At 37.7% G+C, this 17,216-nt stretch overlaps 2 protein-coding genes across 3 annotated transcripts in view; both read right to left on the reverse strand.

The window, feature by feature from the left end:
* The window catches only part of LOC133227536 (complement factor H), a 396,803-nt gene that overhangs the window by 127,384 nt on the left and 252,203 nt on the right, over positions 1-17,216 (reverse strand). The gene's annotated exons all lie outside the window — the stretch shown is intronic.
* The window catches only part of LOC133227538 (complement factor H-like), a 39,213-nt gene that overhangs the window by 10,787 nt on the left and 11,210 nt on the right, over positions 1-17,216 (reverse strand). The window contains exon 4 of one of the 2 annotated variants that reach the window (XM_061382131.1): positions 4,873-5,082. The exons of the other annotated variant lie outside the window; for it this stretch is intronic. Within the exon in view, the coding sequence (XP_061238115.1) occupies positions 4,873-5,082 (210 nt within the window). The remainder of the gene's footprint in view (positions 1-4,872; positions 5,083-17,216) is intronic. 2 annotated transcript variants of the gene reach the window in all.

The following is a 17,216-nucleotide window of genomic DNA, read 5'->3' on the forward strand; positions in this document are numbered from 1 at the left end:
GAATAGAAAGATAAAAAAGTATCTCTAATATAATGATTATCATGAACAGCAAGGAGGAAATAGGATGTCAAATATATTCCATGGTTGTTTTGATTCAACAGTTAATCTGTCATGAAAGACTGCTAATTGTCATCAGTTTATAGGTAAGGTTAAGGGAAAGGAAATAAAGCAATATTTTTCAGCAGGAATTAAACTTCTGTACCTTAATTCTCCCCCCTATACTTCACTAGAAAAGTGATACACAATTTTTAGGGCACTGAAAAGAAGAGTTTTCCTGGAAATCTCTTTTTGAGGTTAGTAAAAAAAAAAACTATAACGTATATAAATTCAAAATGAATTTATCAACCATAAGCAAAACATAATAAAAATATCATTTGACATCAAGATTTGGTTTACATTCATCCTGTTTATGAGATATATAACTTTAGGGCCTTTCAGAAAATAAACACAGTAGGTTCTTCTTTAGGGACTTGATCAAGAATTAACACACTCTGAAGAATACTATAGTTGCAAGGAGAAGATGATTAATTAAAGATTTGAACAGAAGATCTGGAAAAATAATAGAAAAATAAAGTGTAAATTTAGAAAACTATATTTTAATGATATTTTGGGGCAAATGCTAAGGACACCACCATCTATTATGTGCATTCCTCATATGATTCAGGGGATGAAGAAGCTGTAACTACAAGAGGCTGTAGCCATGGGTCCTAAACTGAAATATACACAGAATTCCTTGGGAATCATCAAGACATTATCAGAGTTGCAGTCCCAGAGGTTTAGATTCAACAAGTCTGAGTGAGCCTGTGAATCTACTTGTATATCTAACAGTTTACAGAATGTGCTGAGAATGCTCTGCCAGGACTGTGCTTTAAGAACTATCAGGCTACAACACCAAACACTTTGAACACAAGTCCATCTCTTTTTATGTTTAGGCACAAACTGCTTTTGACCTGGCCTAAAAGTAATCTATGTCCATTTAATGATAGTGGAGGCAATTTTCTACATTATATTATTTCAGATACTTATATAAATCTTAAAAGTTTACCAAAGTACCTCTACATGCTGGCCTTCCTATCCATTTGCTCTTAATACACTGTATAGTATTAGGTCCATCCAACTGATAATATGATAGACACTTAAAAGCCACTTGTTCTCCTGACCTATAGAAATCCTTCTCCCTATCTATGAGTACAGCATCCTCAAAGGTGGGCAAGTTAACACAATTTGTGCCTGAAAGAAAAAAGAATATGCATTTGTTTAGTACATCCTTAAATATTCATAGCCACCGTTGATTATATTCCAGAAAATAAATAGTTACATATCAAACCAATGAATATTTACAGCATTTCTCTTATACCTAGAGACAAGTGTCGGAAATCTTGATTTAGTCACATTGACTGTCTCTATATTATCAAAAATACAACATGGGAATGGTGACATTCTAAGATGTAGAGCTCCATACTTCTCAAATTTAAATTCTCTTCTCACATGACAGCTCATCTAAATTATGAATGTTTCTATTTTTGCCTTTATCAAAATATGTTACCTTGTGTTATGTTAAATGTCTTAGAAAATTTCATATTACAAAGAAATGATTGATTTAAAAAACAGCAAATTGGGTAGTGATAAGAGCAGAGTTCAGCCATAGTATCAGAACAGAGACCTGAAATTTGTGATGTATATCAGAGGATGTTCAAACTGCACCTTAAATGATGTGAAACTAAGATAATTTAGTTAGTGTTATCAAACTGCCAACCTCCATTGGATCACAGAAAAAGCAAGGGAATTCCAGAAACACATCTACTTCTGCTTCACTGACTATGCTAAAGCCCTTGATTGTGTGGATCACAACAAACTGTGGAAAATTCTTGAAGAGATGGGAATACCAGACCACCTTACCTTCCTCCTGAGAAAACTCTATGTGGGTGAAGAAGTATCAGTTAGATCTGTACATGGACAATTGACTGGGTCAAAATTGGAAAAAGAGTACTTTAAGGGTGTATATTGTCATCCTGCTTATTTAACTTATATGCAGCATATGTCATGCAAAATACCTGGCTGGATGAAGCTCAAGGTGGCATCAAGATTGCCAGGAGAAATACCAATAACCTCAACTATGCCTCAGATGACACCACCTTAAGGGCAGAAAGTAAAGAGGAACTAAAGGGGCTCTTGGTGAAGGTGAAAGAAAAGACTGAAAATGCTGGCTTAGAACTCAACATTCAGAAAATGGAGATCATGGCACCTGGTCCCATCACTGCATGGCAAATAGATGGGGAAAAAATGAAAACAGTGACAGACTTCATTTTCTTGGGTTCTAAAATCACTGCAGTTTGTGACTGCAGCCATGAAATTAAACGGTGCTTGCTCCCTGGAAGAAAAGCTATGACAAACCTCGAGAGCGTATTAAAAAGCAGAGCCATCACTTTGCCACAAAAGTCCACCTAGTCAAAGCTATGACTTTTCCAGTAGTCATGGACGAATTTGAGAGTTGGACAATAAAGAAGCCTGAGTGCCAAAAAATTGATACTTTTGAACTGTGGTGCTGGAGAAGAGTCTTGAGAGTCCCTTGCACTTCAAGATCAAGCCAGTCAACCCTAAAAGAAATCTATCCTGAATATTCATTGGAAGGACTGATGCTGAAGCTGAAGCTCCAATACTTTGGTCACCTGGTGAAAGTGAAAGTGAAACTGAGTGAAGTCGCTCAGTCGTGTCCAACTCTTTGAGACCCCACGGACTGTAGCTTACCAGGCTCCTCCGTCCATGGGATTTTCCAGCAAGAGTACTGGAGTGGGTTGCCATTTCCTTCCCCAGAGGATCTTCCCAACCCAGGGATTGAACCCAGGTCCCCCACATTGTAGGCAGATGCTTTACCATTTGAGCCATCAGGGAAGTCACCTGATACAAAGAGCCAACTCATTGGAAAAGGCCCTAATGCTGGGAAAGATTGAGGATAGGAGGAGAAGGGGACTGCAAAGGATGAGATGGTTGAGTGGCATCACCAGATCAATGGACATGAGTTTAAGCAAACGCCAGGAGACAGTGAAGGACAGGGACGCCTGGCTTCCTACAGTCCACGAGGTTGCAAAGAGCCAGAAATGACTGAATAATTAACTGCAACAACAAATCAAACTTTCTCTGGTAGCTCAGATGGTAAAGCGTCTGCCTACAATGCAGGAGACCTGGGTTCGATCCCTGGGTTGGGAAGATCCCCTGGAGACAGAAATGGCAACCCACTCCAGTATTCTTGCGTGGAGAATTCCATGGACCGAGGAGCTTGTTAGGCTACAGTCCATGGAGTCACAAAGTGTTGGACACGACTGACAGACTTCACTTTATTATTTCTAGGGTTATTAATTCTCTACCAGAATTTAGAACTTTCCATAGATACCTTGTTAAATTATAGAATTACTGTTTAGTTTCATATTTGTGCCATTTTTGCTTTGAATTAAAAGATATTTGTCAGCTTAAGAATAAAAGGGAAAACACTATACTTATACAATCTTGTGAACAAGACCATTCCCCTCATAAACATCTTATAGACGCAGGTCCATCAATTCCAAATCCTTCATCACATTTGTAGGTAACTTCTTCTCCATATTGGTAACTGTCTTTATTGTGAGATACAACACCATTCAGAATATAAGGTGGAATTCCACAAGGAATTCCTGGGAAGAAATGAAAAAAAATTGATTTCATGTTTTGCTAATTTTGAAATTTAACTTGATGTACTGGTCAACAGCCTATTCAAAAGCAGAGACATTACTTTGCCAACAAAGTTCCGTCTAGTCAAGGCTATAGTTTTTCCATTGGTCATGTATGGATGTGAGAGTTGGACTGTGAAGAAGGCTGAGCACCAAAGAATTGATGCTTTTGAACTATGGTGTTGGAGAAGACTCTTGAGAGTCCCTTGGACTGCAAGGAGACACAATCAGTCCATTCTGAAGGAGATCAGCCCTGGGATTTCTTTGGAAGGAATGATGCTAAAGCTGAAACTCCAGTACTTTGGCCACCTCATGTAAAGAGTTGACTCATTGGAAAAGACCCTGATGCTGGGAGGGATTGGGGGAAAGAGGAGAAGGGGACAACAGAGGATGAGATGGCTGGATGGCATCACTGACTCGATGGACGTGAGTCTGAGAGAACTCCAGGAGTTGCTGATGGACAGGGAGGCCAGGTGTGCTGCAATTCTTGGGGTCACAAAGAGTCGGACATGACTGAGTGATTGAACTGAACTGAACTGGTCAATATATTTGGTAATTTTACTTGAAAATAATAAATGATTATACAGGAACCTCCATGATATGGGAGCAAAGTGCACAAATTTTTCCTAAAATCACCATTCTGGTGTGTGTCCACTTGAGCAAGAACTTGAAACAGAAATTATCAATATATGACAGAAACCATCAGTACTCTCTAATCAATCATGAGTAATAAAAGAAAAACACATTGAGACTCCAAACATCAACTCAGGAAAAGTACTATATATTGTAAGAAATTAAAAGGGATATTTTAGGGAAGACATACGACATATTTTTGAAACTTGATAGGAATATAAATAGGTTTACTAATATGAATAGTTAGGTTTAATTTTAGTGCACATCCAGTGTTAATACAAAATAATTGCCAGATTGAACAGTGATTCTATATAGAAGAAACAAATTTTCAATTAGAAAAATGATTAATTTTATATGTCAAATTTTATTTAACATATAAATATATACATTTTATTTTCATACATAAATGACCCATAAATAGATGTTACTTGATGCATTTAGAAATCTAAAGGATCAAGTCTCATGACTTTGATGACAATTGATTAGTTTAATGAATGATACTGAAAATAGAGTTTGGTTTGCCTAGTGTCCTCACCTACGCACTGAGGTGGAGAGCTCCACTTTCCCATGTGGCATATTATCACATTATTTTCAGATATCTTGAAGCCTTCTTCACAAGTATAACTTAACTTCGTGCCATGTGCATACAGCCTTTGTTCATGTATTTCTCTCCTTTCTTCTGCAGAGCTAGATGAGTTAATGGTTCCATGGTCTATTTGAGGTGGTTGAGAACATCCAGTATTTTCTGTATGAAGTACAGAGGTCAAAGAGTAAAGTACAAATATAATCTTTAAATTAAAAATATTAATACAATCAAATATTACTTTGGATTTTAAAATAAGAATTAAACAAAAAGAATACTCGGAACAAGTTAAAGGATTTTAAAACGGACAAATATTTGAAACTTGCAAGCTATTTGTCTCCATAAACACAATGCTACTACTACTTGTTCAGTATGCCCCTTCATCCTTTTTGAAATGAATTTCTTATTGAAATGTTGGATGTATAACAGTATGTTAGCTTCAAATGGGCTACAAAATGATTTTACTTTTACATACATTATAAAATGACTACCAGTATGTCTAGTAGCAATCTGTCCATATCAAATTTATTACAATATTATTGACCATATTCTGTATGCTGTATATTACATCCCCCTGGCTTCTTTATTACATAACTGGAGTTTGTACTTCTAAATCCCCTGTATCTACCTTGCCAACCCCCTCCTCTTTTCTTGCAACAACTCATTAATTTTTTGTATCCATATGAGACCGTTTTCCTTTGATTTTGTTTTATTTTTAGATTCCATAAATAAGTGAAATCATGTGGCATTTGTCTTTTTCTATCTTACCTACTTCACTTAAAATAATACATGCTAGACACATCTATGCTGCTGGAAATGTTTCATATTTTATGGCTTGGTTATATTTCATATTGCATGTATATATATAAAACATCTTCTTTATCTACCTATCAGTGGACTTTCTAGGTTGCTTGCAAATCCTGGTCATTCAATGCAATGAACATTGGAGTACATATATCTTTTTAGATTAGTGTTTTTGTTTCCTTTGAATAAATACCCAGTAGTGGAATTGCTGGATCATACAGCAGTTCTATTTTTATTTTTTAAAGGAAACGCTATCCTCTTTTCCATAGCAACTCTGCCTGTTTACAACCCTACCAACAGTGCACAAATATTCCCTTTTCTTCACATCTTTGACAACACTTGATATTGTCCTTTTCATGGTAGCTATTATGACAGGTGTGAAGGGACATCACACTATGGTTGCAATATGGTTTTCCTGGATACAGTAGTCTTGGGTGCAAGGTTTTTTCCTTTCATCTCTTTGTATATGTTTTACCAGTCCCCTGTGACCAAAAAAAAAAGATTCTTCAGAAGCTGTTGATACTTGTAAGAGTCTCCTTGTAGGTAACTACTGCCTTTTCTCTTGAAGGAGAAGAGGGTGACAGAGGATGAGATGGTTGGATGGCATCACCAATTCAATGGACATGAACTTTGGCAAACTCTGGGAGATGGTGAGAGACAGGGAAGCCTGGCCTGTTGCAGTCCATGGGGTCACAAAGTGTTGGACATGACTTGGCAATAGAACAACAACTTTTAAAATATTAATTAATTTATTTTAATTGGAGGCTAACTACAATATTTTAGTTTTTTGCCATACATTGACATGAGTCAGCCACGGGTATACCCCCATCCTGAACCCCCCTCCCACCTCCCTCCCTATCCCATCCCTCTGGGTTGTCCCAGTGCACCAGCTTTGAGTGCTCTGTTTCATACATCAAACTTAGACTGGTGATCTATTTCACATATGGTAATATGCATGTTTCAATGCTATTCTCTCAAATCATCCCCACCTCGCTTTCTCCCACAGAGTCCAAAAGTCTGTTCTTTATATCTGTGTCTCTTTTGCTGTCTCACATATGGGGTCGTGGTGACCATCTTTCTAAATTCCATATATATTCATTAATATACTATATTGGTGTTTTTCTTTCTGACTTATATCACTGAATAATAGGTTCTAGTTTCATCCACCTCATTAGAAATGATTCAAATGTGTTCTTTTTAACACCTGTCTAATATTCCTTTGTGTATATGTACCACAGATTTCCTATCCATTTTTTTTCTGCCAATGGGCATCTAGGTTGCTTTCATGTCCTAGCTATTGTACACAGTGCTATGATGAACATTGTGGTACACGTGTCTTTCAATTCTGGTTTCCTCAGTGTGTGTGCCTAGCACTGGGATTGCTGGGTTGTATGGCAGATCTATTTTCAGTTTTTTAAGAAATCTCCACACTGTTCTCCAAAGTGGCTGTACTAGTTTGCATTTCCACCAACAGTGTAAGAGGGTTCACTTTTCTCTGCACCCTCTTTAGCATTTATTGTTTGTAGACTTTTGATAGCAGTCATTTTGACCAGCATGAGATGGTACCTCATTGTGGTTTTGATTTGCAAGTCTCTGATAATGAGTAATGTTGAACATTTTTTCATGTGCTTATTAGCCATCTGAATCACTTCTTTGGAGAAATGTCTGTATATTTTTTGGCCTATTTTTGGATTGGGTCATTTATTTTTCTGGTATTGTTGTTTATATACTTTTGAGATTAGTTCTTTGTCAGTTGCTTCATTTGCTATTATTTACGCGTACTCTGAAGGCTGTCTCTTCACCTTTATTACAGTTTCCTTTGATGCACAAAAGCTTTTAAGTTTAATTAAGTCCCATTTGTTTATTTTTGCTTTTATTTCCATTACTATGGAAGGTGGGTCATAGAGAATCTGCTGTGATTTATGTCAGAGAATGTTTTGTGTAAGTTTTCCTGTAGGAGTTTTATAGCTTCTGTTCTTACATTTAGATCTTTAATCCATTTTGAGTTTATTTTTGCATATAGTTAGAAAGTGTTCTAGTTTCATTATTTTACAAGTTGTTGACCAGTTTTCCCAGCAACACTTGTTAAAGTGATTGTCTTTTCTCCATTTCATATTTTTGTCTCCTTTGTCAAAGATAAGGTGTCCATAGGTGTGTGGATTTATCTTTGGACTTTCTATTTTGTTCCATTGATCTATATTTCTGGCTTGTGCCAGTACCATACTGTCTTGATGACTGTAGCTTTGTAGTGTAGTCTGAAGTCAGTCGTGTTGATTCCTCCAGTTCCATTCTTCTTTCTTAAGATTGCTTTGGTTATTCGAGATTCTTTTGTATTTCCATCAGATCAGATCAGATCAGTCGCTCAGTCATGTCCGACTCTTTGCCACCCCATGAATCGCAGCACACCAGGCCTCCCTGTCCATCACCAACTCCTGGAGTTCACTGAGACTCACGTTCATCGAGTCAGTGAAGTCATCCAGCCATCTCATCCTCTGTTGTCCCCTTCTCCTCTTGCCCACAATCCCTCCCAGCATCAGAGTCTTTTCCAGTGAGTCAACTCTTCACATGAGGTGGCCAAAGTATTGCAGTTTCAGCTTTAGCATCATTCCTTCCAAAGAAATCCCAGGGCTGATCTCCTTCAGAATGGACTGATTGTGTCTCCTTGCAGTCCAAAGGACTCTCAAGAGTCTTCTCCAGCACCACAGTTCAAAAGCATCAATTCTTTGGCGCTCAGCCTTCTTCACAGTCCAACTCTCACATCCATACATGACCACAGGAAAAACTATAGCCTTGACTAGACGGAACTTTGTTGGCAAAGTAATGTCTCTGCTTTTGAATAGGCTATCTATGTTGGTCATAACTTTCCTTCCAAGGAGTAAGCGTCTTTTAATTTCATGGCTGCAGTCACCATCTGCAGTAATTTTGGAGCCCAGAAAAATAAAGTCTGACACTGTTTCCACTGTTTCCCCATCTATTTCCCATGAAGTGATGGGACCAGATGCCATGATCTTCGTTTTCTAAATGTTGAGCTTTAAGCCAACTTTTTGGTTGTTAAATCATCTGTTCTAGTTCTATGAAAATTGCCACTGGTGCTTGATAGGGATTGCATTAAATGTGTAGATTGCTTTGGGTACTATACTCATTTTCACTATGTGGATTTTTCTGATCCATGAACACGGTGTATTTCTCCATCTATTTTTGTCATCTTTTATATCTTTCATCAGTGTTTTATAGCTTTTTATATATAAGTATTTTTTTTTTCTTTAGGTAGACTTACTCCTAAGTATTTTATTCTTTTCATCACAATGGTGAATGGGATCGTTTCTTTAATTTTTCTTTCTGTTTTCTCATTGTTAATGTATAGGAATGCAAGGGATATCTGTGTATTAATTTTGTATCCTGAAACTTTACTATATTCATTTCTTAGCCTCAGTAATTTTCTAGTGGTGTCTTTAGTGTTTACTATGTAGAGAATCATGTTATCTGCAAACAGAGTTTACTTCTTCTTTTTCCATCTGGATTCCTTTTATTTCCATTTCTTCTGTGATTGCTGTCACTCAAACTTTCAAAACTATGTTGAATAGTAGTGGTGAGAGTGGGCACCCTTGTCTTGTTCCTGATCTTAGGGGGAATACTTTCAATTTTTTGCCATTGAAGATAATGTTTGTTGTGGGTTTATCATATATGGCTTTTATTATGTTGAGGTATGTTCCTTCTATGCCTGCTTTCTGGAGAGTTTTTTTACCATAAATGGATTTTGTATTTTTTTAAAGGCTTTCTTTGTATATATTGAGATAATAATATGTTTTTTATATTTTAATTTATTAATTTTGTATATCACATTGATTGATTTACAAATATTGAAGAAATCTTACATCCCTGGAATAAAACCCACTTGGTCATGATGTATGATTTTTCTAATATGTTGCTGGATTCTGTTTGCTAGAATTTTGTTGAAGAGTTTAGCGTCTATGTTCATCAGCGATATTGGCCTATAGTTTTCTTTCTTTGTGGCATTTTTGTCTGGTTTTGGAATTAGGGTGATAGTGACCTCAGAGAATGAATTTGGGAGTTTATCTTCCTCTGCAGTTTTCTGAAGAATTTGAGTAGGATCACTTAAGTTCAGTTCAGTCACTCAGTGGTGTCTGACTCTTTGTGGCCTCATGAACTGCAGCACACCAGGCCTCCGTATCCATCACCAATTCCCAGAATTCACCCAAACTCATGTCCATCGAGTCAGTGATGCCATACAGCCATTTCATACTGTGTCATCCCCTTTTCCTCCTGCACCCAATCCCTCCTGCATCAGAGTCTTTTCCAATGTGTCAAATCTTCACATGAGGTGGCCAAAGTATTGCAGTTTCAGCTTTAGCATCAGTCCTTCCAAAGAAATCCCAGGGCTGATCTCCTTTAGAATGGACTGGTTGGATCTCCTTGCAGTACAAGGGACTCTCAAGAGTCTTCTCCAACACCACAGTTCAAAAGCATCAATTCTTCGGTGCTCAGCTTTCTTCACAGTCCAACTCTCATATCCATATATGACCACAGGAAAAACCATAGCCTTGACTAGACGGACCTTTGTTGGCAAAGTAATGTCTCTGCTTTTGAATATACTATCTAGGTCGGTCATAACTTTCCTTCTAAGGAGTAAGTGTCTTTTAATTCATGGTTGAAATAACCATCTGCAGTGATTTTGGAGCCACCCAAAATAAAGTCTGACACTGTTTCCATTGTTTCCCCATCTATTTCCCATGAAGTGTTGGGACCAGATGCCATGATCTTCGTTTTCTGAATGTTGAGTTTTAAGCCAACTTTTTCACTCTCCTCTTTCACTTTCATTAAGAGGCTCTATAGTTCTTCACTTTCTGCCATAAGGGTGGTGTCATCTGCATATCTGAGGTTATTTATATTTCTCTGGCAATTTTGATTTCAGCTTGTGCTTCTTCCAGCCCAACATTTCTCATGATGTACTCTTCATAGAAGTTAAATAAGCAGGATGACAATATACAGCCTTGACATACTCCTTTTCCCATTTGGAACCAGTCTGTTGTTCCATGTCCAGTTCTAACTGTTGCTTCCTGACCTGCATACAGATTTCTCAAGAGGCAGGTCAGGTGGTCTGGTACGCCCATCTCTTTCAGAATTTTCCACAGTTTATTGTGATCCACACAGTCAAAGGCTTTGGCATAGTCAATAAAGCATAAAGAGATGTTTTTCTGGAACTCTCTTGCTTTTTCCATGATCCAGCGGATGTTGGCAATTTGATCTCTGGTTCCTCTGCCTTTTCTAAAACCAACTTGAACATCTCGAAGTTCACGGTTCCCATATTGCTGAAGTCTGGCTTGGAGAATTTTGAGCATTACTTTACTAGTGTGTTAGATGAATGCAATTGTGCGGTATTCACTTTCACTTTCACTTTCTTTGGGCTTGGAATGAAAACTGACCTTTTCCAGTCCTGTGGCCACTGCTGAGTTTTCCAAATTTGCTGGCGTACTGAGTGCATCACTTTCACAGCATCATCTTTCAGGATTTGAAATAGCTCCACTGGAATTCCTTCACCTCCACTAGCTTTGTTCGTAGTGATGCTTTCTAAGGCCCATTTGACTTCACATTCCAGGATGTCTGGCTCTAGGTGAGTGATCACACCATCATGATTATCTTGGTCGTGAAGATCTTTTTTGTACAGTTCTTCTGTGTATTCTTGCCACCTAAGTGTTAGCTTTTCCCTAAAGTTTTGGTAGAATTTACCTGTGAAGCCATCTGGTCCTTGGATTTTGTTTGCTGAAAGATTTTTTATTCCATTTTCTATTTCTGTGCTTGTGATGGGTCTGCTAATACCCTCTGTTTCTTCCTGCTTCAGTTTTGAAAGGTTCTACTTTTCTAAGAATTCATCCATTTCTTCCAAGTTGTTCATTTTATTGGCATATAGTTGCTAATAGTAGTCACTTATTATCCTATGTATTTCTCTGTTGTCTGTTATGATCTCTCCATTTTCATTTCTAATTCTGTTGATCTGATTTTTCTTTTTTTTTTTCCCCCTTGATGAGTCTGGCTAATGGTTTCTCTCTATTTATCATCTCAAAGAGCCAGCTTTTAGTTTTGCTGATTTTTGCTATAGTCTCCTTTGTTTCTTTCTGCCCTAATTTTTATAATTTCTTTACTTCTACTAACACTGGGGTTCTTAATTTCTTCTTTTTCTAGTTGCTTTAAGTGTCAAGTTGGGTTATTTATTTAACTTTTTTCTTCTTTCCTGAGGTAAGATGTAATGCTATGAACCTTCACCTTAGCACTACTTTTACTGAATCCCATAGGTTTGGGGTTTTGTTGTGTTTTCATTTTCATTTGTTTCTGTGCATATTTTGATTTCCTTGTTGATTTCTTCCATGATTTGCTGGTTTTTCAGAAGCATGTTATTTAGCCTCCATATGTTGGTTTTTTAATAGTTTTTGTCCTGCAGTTGACATCTAATATTAGTGCATTGTGATCAGAAAAGATTCTTGGAATTATTTCCATTTTTTTTGAAAATTTACTAATGCTAGATTTATGGTTCAGGATGTGATCTGTCCTGGAGAATGTTCTGTCTTCACTTGCAAAAAAAGGTGAAATTCATTTTTTGGTGGTGAAATGTCCAATAGATATTAATTAGGTCTAACTGTTCCATTGTATCATTTAAAGCTTGTGTTTCCTTGATAATTTTCTGTTTAGTTGATCTAACCATAGGTGTGAGTGGGGTATTAAAGTCTCCCACTATTATTGTGTTACTGTTAATATCCCCTTTCATACTTGTTAACGTTTGCCTTAGGTATTGAGGTGCCTTTATGTTGGGTGCATATATATTTATAATTGTAATATCTTCTTCTTGGGTTGATCCTTTGATCATTATGTAGTGTCTTTTGTTGTCTTTTTTCATGCCCTTCATTTCAAAATCTATTTTACCTGATATGAGTATTGCTACTCCTGCTTTCTTTTGGTCTCCATTTGCATGAAATATCTTTTCCAGCCCTTCACTTTCAGTCTGTATGTTTCCCTTAGTTTGAGGTGCGTCTCCTGTAGACAGCATATAGAGGGGTCTTGTTTTTGTATCTGTTCAGCCAGTTTTTGTCTTTTGGTTGGTGCATTCAACCCATTTACTTATAAGGTAATTATTGATAAATATGATCGCATTGCCATTTACTTTGGAACAACATTTTTAATTTTTTCCATTAAATGATACTGTGTCCTGGTATGGACCTCTTTAGGTTCATCTCTTTTTGGGACTGTCTGATTTCGAGACCTGAATGTCTGTTTCCTTCCCCAGGTTAGAAAAGTTTAGCTATTATTTCTTCAAATAAGTCTCTGTCTCTCGCTATTTTAGATCCATATAATAAGAATAGTACTTCACTTGATGTTGTCCCAGATGTCTGTTAACCTAGCCTCATTTTTAAAATTCATTTTTTCTTTTTCCTATGCTATTTGGTAAGTTTCTACTACCCTGTTTCCAGACCTCTGATCCATTCTTCTGAATCCTCTAATCTGCTATTGATTTTTTTTAGTGTATTTTTTCATTTCAGCTGTTGTATCCTTCAGCACTGTTTAGTTCATCTTTATATTTTCTTATTCTTAAAATTCTGTTTTCATCCATTTTTCTCTAGAGTCCATTGAACATCTTTATTGTTATTACCTAGCATGCTTTCTTGGGTAGATTGTTTATCTTAACTTTGTTTAGTGACTTTTCTGAGATTTTGTCTGGGTCTTTCATTTGGAATGCATTTTTCTGTCTCATGATTTTACCTAAATCTGTGTTTATTTCTAAGAGTTAGTTATATTCCTGATCTTAGAGAAGTGGTCTTATGTAGAAGTTTATGGGACCCAGCAGAATGGTCCCCTCTGTAGGATCTGGGCTGCAGATCTAGATGCTATAGGGGTGCCCTTCTGTTGTGTCAGTGCCAACTACTTTGGGTGCACTGGTAGGAAAGGGTTCCACCTCCTCCTCTGTTGGCTGCCAGACCCTGCCTCATGTGGTGGCTTCCAGCCCATTCATAGGCATGATGACATGTTGATGGAGCTGGCTTCAGGGCCTAAAAATACTTGAGCTGGTGATATCACACCCAAGAGCAGGGTGAGATTCAGTGTAGCAGCTGTGGAGCCCAGTGGAATTTGGGGTTGGTGCTGTCATGCTGGTGAGTTGTTTAGCCTCTGGTGCTATTAAGCTATGTATGTGTGTGTTAGGGAGAACTCTAAAGTGGTACTTGTCTCTCATGATGGCTGGCACCAGTATCTATGATCCCAATCATCTCCTATCTCTCTAGAAGTTTCATGAAGATAACCAAATTAGTCTAACCCAAGCTTCTTTCCCATTGATGCCTCTTTACTGGGACACAGAGCATGTGAGATTTTTGTATGCCTTTAAAGCACAGAAGCTCTCTTTCCTAAAGCCCTCTGGCTTTCTTGTGCACAAGTTACTCTGGACTTAAAAGTCAGAATTTCTGGGGGCTTATCTTTCTGAACCATGACTCCCAGGCTGGGCAGCCCAGTTGTCCCTTCATCCTTGTCCTTTTGATCATTAGGAATAAAATTTGCATAAACATAAATTTTACCTGTTATTGACACAGCAGCTCAAAGAGTTTGTCTGTGTTTCACATCAGAAGTGAAAGAGTGTTCATCAGTTCATAAACAGAAACTGTGATTTACTGTTTCAAGATAAATTAGAAGAGACAGAGAGGACTTCATCTTGCTGACCCATACAAAGTTTGTGTGAAAACCCAACAACTCAAAACCTATGGGATGCAGCAAAGCCGTTCTAAAAGGGAAGTTTATAGGAAGAAACAAGGAAAACATCAAATATAGAACCTAATTTACACCTAAAACAACTCGATGAAGAAGGACAAAAAACAAACCCCAAATAAGTAGAAGGAAAGAAATTCTAAAGATCAGAGTAGAAATAAATGAAAAAGAAGCAAAGGAACAACGGTAAAGACTAATAAAACTAAAAGCTGCTTCTTTGAGAAGATAAACAAAATTGACAAACAATTAGGCAAACTCATCAAGAAAAAATGGGAGAATCAAATCAACAATATTAGGAATGAGAAAGGAGAGGTTACAACATAAATACAGAAATACAAATGATCATAAGAACCTATTATGAGCAAATATATGCCAATAAAATAGACAACCTGAAAGAAATGGACACATTCTTAGAAAACCTCAATCTTCCACGACTGAACCAGGAAGAAATAGAAATTATGAACAAACCAATTACATGCACTGAAATAAAAAATGTGATAAAAAATTCTCAAAAAATTAAAGTACAAGGTCTGATGGTTTCACAGGTGAGTTCTCTCAAACATTTAAAGAAGAGCTAGTAATATTCTTATAAAACTCTTTCAAAAAACTGCAGATGAAGGAGCACTTCCAAACTCATTCTATAAGGCCATCATCACCCTTATACCAAAACCAGACAAAGAAAACACACACACACACACACACAATTACAGGCCAATATCACTGATGAAAATAGATGGAAAAATCCTCAACAGAACACTAGCAAACAAAATTCAAAAATACATTAAAAAGATAGTACACCATGCTATGCGTAAGGTAATAGCACCCACTCCAGTACTCTTGCCTGGAAAATCCCTTGGATGGAGGAGCCTGGTAGGCTGCAGTCCATGGGGTCGCTAAGAGTCAGACACGCCTGAGGGGCTTCACTTTTACATTTCACTTTCATGCATTGGAGAAGGAAATGGCAACCCACTCCAGTGTTCTTGCCTGGAGAATCCCAGGGACAGAGGAGCCTGGTGGGCTGCCATCTATGGGGTCGCATAGAGTTGGACATGACTGAAGTGACTTCGCAGCAGCAGCAGCAGAACACCATGATAGCAACCATCAAGTTCAGTTTACCCCAGGGATGCAAGCATTCTTCAATATACACAAGTCCATCAATGTGATATACCATATTAACAAATTGCATGATAAAATCATATGGTAATCAAAATAAATACAGAAAAATTCTGAAAATTTTCAACACCCATTTATAATAAATACTCTTCAAAAAATTAGCAAAGAAGGAAACTACCTCAACACAGTAAAGGCCATATATGAGAAACCCAGAGCAGACATTATTCTCGATGGTGAAAAACTGAAAGCATACCCTCTAAGATCAGGAAAAGACAAGGGAGCCCACTGTCACCACTATTAGTCAGCATTGTTTGGAAGCCTTAGCTACAGCAGAGGAGAAAAAGAAATAAAAGGAATCCAGATTGGAAAAGAAGAAGCAAAACTCTCATTGTTTGCACACAGACAATACTACACATAGAAATCCCAAAAGATACTATCAGAAAATTACAAGAAGTGATCAGTGAATTTAGCAAAGTGACAGGATACAAAACGAATACACAAAAATCAATTGAATCCCTATGTACTAACAGTGAAATATTAGAAAGAGATATTAAGGTTTCAATCCTATTTACCATTGCAACAAAAAGAATAAAATGCCTAGGAATAAACCTACTTAAGGAGAAATAAGAGCTGTATACAGAAAAGTATAAGACATTGAGGAAAGAAATCAAAGACAACATAAACAAACGGAGAGGCTTACTGCTTGGAAGAAATGTTATGACCAACCTAGATAGTATATTGAAAAGCAGAGATATTCCTTTGCCAACAAAGGTCCATCTAGTCAAGGCTATGATTTTCCAGTAGTCATGTATGGATGTGAGAGTTGGACTGTGAAGAAAGCTGAGTGCCGAAGAATTGATGCTTTTGAACTGTGGTCTTGGAGAAGACTCTTGAGAGTCCCTTGGACTGCAAGGAGATCCAACCAGTCCATTCTAAAGGAGATCAGTCCTGAGTGTTCTTTGGAGGGAATGATGCTAAAGCTGAAGCTCCAGTACTTTGGCACCTCATGGGAAGAGTTGACTCATTGGAAAAGACTGATGCTCGGAGGGATTGGGGGCAGGAGGAGAAGGGGACGACAGAGGATGAGATGGCTGGATGGCATCACCGACTCGATGGACATGAGATTGAGTGAACTCCGGGAGTTGGTGATGGACAGGGAGGCCTGGCGTGCTGCGATTCATGGGGTCGCAAAGAGTCGGACACGACTAAGAGACTGAACTGAACAGAACTGAACTGATTAGAGACACAGACACTGAGAACAGACTATGGACATGGCTGCCAGGGAGGAAGTAGAGGGTGGGATGGATGGAGAGTGTTAGTGTTTCCCTAATTGGAACCAGTTCCTTATTGGAACTGTAGCAAATTTACACTACCATATGTAAAATAGACAGTCAATGGGGATTTGCTGTATGGCTCCAGGAACTCAAACCAGAGCTCAGTAACAACCTAGAAGGGTGGGATGGGCCAGAATCTGGGAGGGATGTTCATGTGGGAGGGGACATGGGTAAATCTATGGCTGATTCGTGTTTATTTTTGGTAGAACCCAACGTAATTCTGTAAAGTAATTATCCTTCAATTAAAAATAAATAAATATAAAATAAACAAACACCAACCCC

Source organism: Bos javanicus, chromosome 16, assembly GCF_032452875.1.
Source record: "Bos javanicus breed banteng chromosome 16, ARS-OSU_banteng_1.0, whole genome shotgun sequence".
Lineage (NCBI taxonomy): Eukaryota > Metazoa > Chordata > Mammalia > Artiodactyla > Bovidae > Bos > Bos javanicus.